The sequence below is a fragment of the Lissotriton vulgaris genome, chromosome 2_1 (genome assembly GCF_964263255.1).
Source record: "Lissotriton vulgaris chromosome 2_1, aLisVul1.2, whole genome shotgun sequence".
In the NCBI taxonomy this organism is placed as follows: Eukaryota; Metazoa; Chordata; class Amphibia; order Caudata; family Salamandridae; genus Lissotriton; species Lissotriton vulgaris.
This window is the reverse complement of record NC_141687.1, coordinates 467529504-467535503: the sequence shown is the minus strand read 5'-3', so window position 1 is coordinate 467535503 and position 6000 is coordinate 467529504. Positions and strand designations below refer to the sequence as shown.

General features: G+C 45.6%; 1 protein-coding gene across 1 annotated transcript in view; it reads left to right on the top strand.

Annotated features, from left to right (window-relative positions):
* Window positions 1–1348: 1348 nt before the first annotated feature.
* Window positions 1349–6000, top strand: part of NEMP2 (nuclear envelope integral membrane protein 2) — a 227309-nt gene continuing 222657 nt past the window's right edge. The window contains exon 1 of the mRNA XM_086955376.1: window positions 1349–1503. Coding sequence (XP_086811502.1) covers window positions 1425–1503 — 79 coding nt within the window. The 5' untranslated portion in view covers window positions 1349–1424. The remainder of the gene's footprint in view (window positions 1504–6000) is intronic.

Genomic DNA, 6000 nt, shown 5'->3' with positions numbered 1-6000 from the left:
GGGCTCTCCGATACTTAATGTCAGGTGCCTTATGCAGCGCTGGGCGGCTCGAGTTACTCATTTGACTTAGTCTGACTCTAATTAGACAGCAGCTGATGATTAGATCAGACCGTGTTTATAGCTGCCAAGGTTCCAGATTGCTGTGTGACATTTTCATAATTTCAGTTTACTTGGGGCCTTTAACATCTTCTTGCAGTGGAAACTCGATTGTCAGAGAGTGGCCTCGAGTTCAAAGTGCTGTAATGCATTATCATGCCATTATTATTGATTGCCAATGCCAGTGTAGGAGCCAGGGGACCCAGTTGGCGAGGGGCGGCTTCAATGAAGGATGGTCTGATGCACCGTTATGAATGATCAGATTAATAAGATCATATTCAGACCAGCTGCAGTGCCAACCTGCCCTCTTTAATTTATAACAGCAGTCTGTCTCCAGGCAGTGCCCGTCCATTTCTGGTGCTTTTCGGCAGTTTTAAGTTCTTCTTAGACTTTCTAGTTGCTCAAATGGATGCAATTTCTGCTATTCATATGTAACCCTTGTCTTTCTTGCTTGATTTTGCTTGCGATAAAGTGTCACTCATAGTCGTTGACATGTCACTCATAATTACACTGAAATTATGAAAATATCACTCACAGCAATCTGAAACCTTGGCAGCTATGACTAAAATTTAAAAGAGATTACTGCAAGATTGCGACTGACGTTGCCTCATGTTCGATCCCTGGCTCCGGCAGCAGGTCAGCCCAACACCATGTGACTCTGGGCAATAGCTCGCTTAATTTTCCCGACGGCCCCCAGCGCCGGGATGCCTTAGGGTAGCTGTTCGCCTTTTACAAATACTGGATTTGCATTTACATTTTCGCATTTACATTTTCTATTGGTTGTATACTACCTCCTCCTTTGGAATGCCTGAGGGACTATTTAAAAAAAACTAAAAAGTTTGCCGTCAGTACACATTTAATTTCGTACCTCATTAACTCTTAATATAGGCAGAGCAATTTATTTTAATTGCACTGCTGCGGTCAATATTCATTGTCAGAGCTGGAGTAAGAGATTAAAAAATATTTTTGTTGCAAAAGCTTGCTTTTATTTCCTCGGCAACCGTTATGGAGGATTTTATTCTTTCCTAGACCCGCTTAATCGCTAATGCCGTTCTCAAAACAGAACCCCTAAGTAAGTAAAACGCAGACGGTCTCGTCCCTTTTGTGCCCCGTGCTCGGAAGATAACGTTTCAAACGGTTGACCTTGATCTCCATGCTGAGTAGACAAAATATCCCCAAGAGTAGTGTATTACGCTTATTTGAATTGTACTGGCGTGAGCGAAAGCTGCGAAAAGAGAAAACGGACGGCATTCGCAAGATCCCTGCGCACCGATGCCACTAATTTTGTCTGGCAGGAAAAGCGGTACTTTCAATTTCGAAGAGGAAAGATGGTGTCCACTTTGGTAAAGCTGCTGTACGCTAGTGTGCTTATTCCTGTCCTAAAAGCAACGAGCGGTGCACTGGCAGGTGAATCATTTTCTAACTTGGGTGTTTGCGACGTGCTTCAATCCCTTACTGTGCTGTATGCGTAAGTCTAAAAAGTTGAGGTAGCAACTTAGTTTCACAGCTGATACCATAGAAATTGACAAAAGACTACCATGCCGTGGTCTTAGTCGTAGTGCGTTTACTTAGCTGCCATGTTGAAATGGCTTCCATTTTTATGGGCACGTAGAAGGGAACGTCTTTATTGTTTTAGTGGATTCTCAGCAATTACGCTTTGATATTTACAATGTTTTTAAATATATGTGCAAGCGACAGGAGAGTGCTGGTGAACAACACGTATTATGTTTCTGATACTATCTTTTTTTTTTTTTTTACACAACTCGGACCGAATACTGATGAAATAGCGATAATTTAATCCTTTTACTTTTGTTACATATAGTAAAATCCGGCCATTGTTTAAAAAATCCCTGCGCAGGCTCGATAACTACAATTTATTATGTTCCATAGACTAGTTAAACTCGATATCTACATTGCAAATTCCCCGGTCAGTTTTTCAAAGCATAAAATACCTAATTGTCAGTTTGGGTTAATATGAGTTCGTTAGAAACCCACATTAGAAACAGCTTTCGGAACTCATATTGTTTTTTGAACGACCTTGTTTTGGTCTGCATGCATAGAAGCCAGCCTGGACATTTCCTGCTGCAGCAATCACAAGGGCCCTGAAGTAGAAATGACACTACTAACACTGAGCTCAAAACTCTAAAACGGATTCAGACAGGTTGGTTCTAAATTATTAGATCCCTTACAACAGTAATGTGTTCTACTAACTACAATGAAATGACCTTTGAGTAACAGTGCATACAGAAAGTGTTGGAGCTCAGAGTTGGTAGTAGAAACTTTATTGACTGTGCGATTACTTAAAATCTTTACAGTATAAAACACATGAGCATCCCCCCCCCCCCCCCCCAGAATACCCTTCGCACAGTAAAACCCTAAATACAACATTAAGATTACATAATGACTGTTTTTACTACATTATGTCCGTTAAAACTTATTTTGTTTGTTTGTTGTCTTTATGCCTTCGGGAGTCTAGAAAGTTAAATCAAAGTTCAACGAGGTTAATCTCAACTCGATGCCATATGTCAATGAAAAAGTTCTTCACTAGCCCCTTATCCGCCCCTGGTTTGGTTTCTGGGTCTAGTAATCCCAATTACTTAGCAATAGCTCCTAATTTGACTGACAGCTTGCATGGTTAGGGCATCAGATGGGGCTCATGGCTCAATGACGGGAGCCTTTGGGTCGGTGGCCTTTTGGTAGGTGTCAAGTGCAGTTCTGACTTGATGGATGAACTTGCCGACCCTAGCTAGTAGACAGGTCGTTGTTTCCGAAAAGCATCAGTCCGAGGCCTCTCTGCAGGTTCTATAGCCTAAGTTCCGTAGGGCCGGTCGCAGCAGACGATGGCGATCGCTGACCAACTTTGTACAGCAGCACAAAAGGTGTAACCAAGATTCTCTGCGGTAGTTGCATAACCGGCAGGCAATGGCACAATCCATTCGTGCCCATTTTAGGTTAAAATCTACGATCCCAAGGGCCAAGAGGCGTAGATACAGAATTTTCTTTCTCGCTTGGGTTGATAGTGAGTCTTGCATATACGGTTGGGGTTTGCCAGGAATATAAGACTTGTCCAGGGCCAGAGTTAGTGGATTATATCGGAGTGATGAGCAATCCAGCTCATACGAGATGGTCTGGACTTGGCGCTTGATGGCTAAGGCCCAAGCAGAATGTGAAATTTCTTGAAGGGGCAAGCTGTTTCCCTCGATTTTCAATAGGTCAATCCCTTGTGCCACCTTGGTGTGCCATGGGGTCCCCACTTCACCAAAAATGATTTTTAGAAAATGTTTAAGATTGTTTTCAGGTGCTTTCAGTACACTGATGTAGTATTTTAACAGGTCCCCCTGTAGTACCAGCTCCTGGCGTTTCAAGCCTATTTCTAGCCTTAGCCTGTTGTTCCTTGCCTGTCTTGGGGCCTGTAGCACAAGCTTATACGCTTTCACCTGGGCCACTTTGATCACTTTCTCAAATGCACCTGGGTAGGCTAAGTGACCATACGTTATGGAGGGAATCAGTTTTGCCCTAAGTACAGTCAACATCGGTTCTACTGAGGGACTAGCTAGGCGATGGCTTAGACGTCTAAGGGACAGAATTATTTTGTCAATTCTTGGTTTTAGCTCCTTTAAATATTTGACTGCGGTGGCTCTCTCTGACACCCAAACCCCCAGGTAATTGTATGATGAGGCTGTTCTAATTTGGTGCTCCCCCAAGGACCATGTTGCACGTTTTTTATGGTGGAATTTACCGAAGATTACAATCTTTGTCTTGCTCTCGTTAATCTGAAGGCTATTTTCCTTGTTGTATGTTGCAAGACTGTTCAAAGCTCTTTGGAGCCCCACCCTGGTGTGGTCCATTACCACCGTGTCGTCTGCATACTGCAGGGTTCCCAGGACCAGCTTCCCCAGTCTTGGAGGTACTAAATTAGGATCTTTCAGGGCTTGCCCCATGTCCGCTGTATACAAGTTGAACAGTAGGGGGGCCAGTACACACCCCTGCTTTAGTCCAGAGTTGGTATCAATTCTTGCTGTTGTGATTGTTGGACTTAATTTCACCTGGACCCATGTGCCCTCGTAGAGTGCTTTTATGGCTTTAAGCAAGGCTTGAGGGAGCCCCCAAGTTTCAAGTTTTGCCCATAACCGACTTCTATTTACTCAGACGAAAGCGGTGGAATAGTCTATAAAACAACAAAACAGGGGCAGCTTGTTCCTCTTGTTGGCTTGCTTCGCGAGATAGGAGAGCGCTGTAATATTGTCCAAGGTGGAAATATTGGCCCTGAAGCCAGTCTGTGTGAGCGGGAGAATGCCGTTCTTATCCACCCAGGATTCCAAGTCCCTTAGTAGTAGGCGGGCGTATACCTTGGCTTCTATATCAAGAAGGGCTATGAGCCTGTAATTAGCCGGGTTTGAGTGGTCACCCTTCTTATATATTTTTTTTGGTAAGACCTTTATTGTGATTACAGGAGAATTACACAGCTTATGTGCCTACAACCTGATGCAAAACAGGCCGGCAGCTCTATCAGTGAGTATCATATCCAAGCAGCAACACCCTAACGGAGGGGATCCTAGGTGACACAGCATGCCGCCTACAACCCATCAGGGCCGGCCGCGTAGTGGTGAATCATAAGCTGGTAGGGAATGCGGTATATGCTATTCCATGAACATAGAGAGAGTAAACAGTGAACCTGTGAGGTCTCATTTTACGGTAAACTTTAAACCTTAAAAAACAAATTAGGGATCAGAGTAGACTTCCCAACCTTCAGTAGTCCCACCATACGAAGTATGTGGAAAAGAGGAAAAGTCAGCGCAGAGTGCCCCTGTGTTGCATGCCTTGCGTGTATTCAATATAATGTAAGTGTGGGCCCACTGTCGCTGGATGAAGATATGAAGATGATGGAGGGGGAAGAGTATAGTGTGGTCTGCGATCTGGTCAGTGAAGACGGCAAATGTGAAGTGTCACATATCGGCCAACTGGCTAGCGGGTAGAGGTAGACGAGCGGGGGGGGTGATATAAGGGAATCAGTGGATCTCGCTGAGTAGGGTCAGTGCTGGTGTAACAAAGTGTAGCTATCCTATGTTGTATAAGGTAGCCATGCAAAGGGTCAACCGCCGGTGCAAGAGTGCAGCTAATGCGTTGGATGCGGAAGAGAGGGAGTGAGTGCTCAGAGATGAGGGCTGGGCGAGCATGGGATCACGACTCGGAGTCAGGTTGTGCTTGTGGTGTGGCAGCAGCTGTTCCGTGGTCAGAAGACGCGCGTGGGGTCGAGTCCGGATCATCTATGGGCTGGTGTCTGAGTAAGTATGCAGCGAACGGGCCCCAGAGATCTTTAGGACGCGACTTGTGTGGTAAAAGATCTGCATAATTATGCAATTGGTCCTGCCAGGTGGACATAGAGGTTAACCAAGCCTTAAACTTGGGAGCGCGACCCCGCCCCCACCTACAGGCAACCTGTCGTTTTGCTAAGAGGAATCCCAATGCAAACAATTTTCGATTGGTCCTGAGCCCAGGGGGGGAGAGTCCCAGCAAGGCAATTCTCGGGCATGGCGAGATTGCAATCTCCATTATGTCCGACATGGCTTTAAACACTTCCACCCAGTAGGAAGCGACTGAGCAGCAAGTCCACGCTAGATGCATGAAGTGGGCACCTGGGCGGTTGCAGCGAAGGCAACGATCATTATCCCGCAGGCCAAAACGGTGTAGTTTGGCAGGAGTGTGGTAAAGGCGATGCAGAAACTTAAAATGCAGTAGCCTGAGGCGGGCATTACCAGTCACTTAGTTAGTATGGGAGCAGCTCAATTCCCACTGGTCATCAGTGAGTGGGGCATCCAGGTCCCCATCCCAGTCCGAGCGCGCTCGAAGGGCAGGAGGTGTTGCGGCCGAGTACGCATACTTATATAGCATGGAGACAACGTG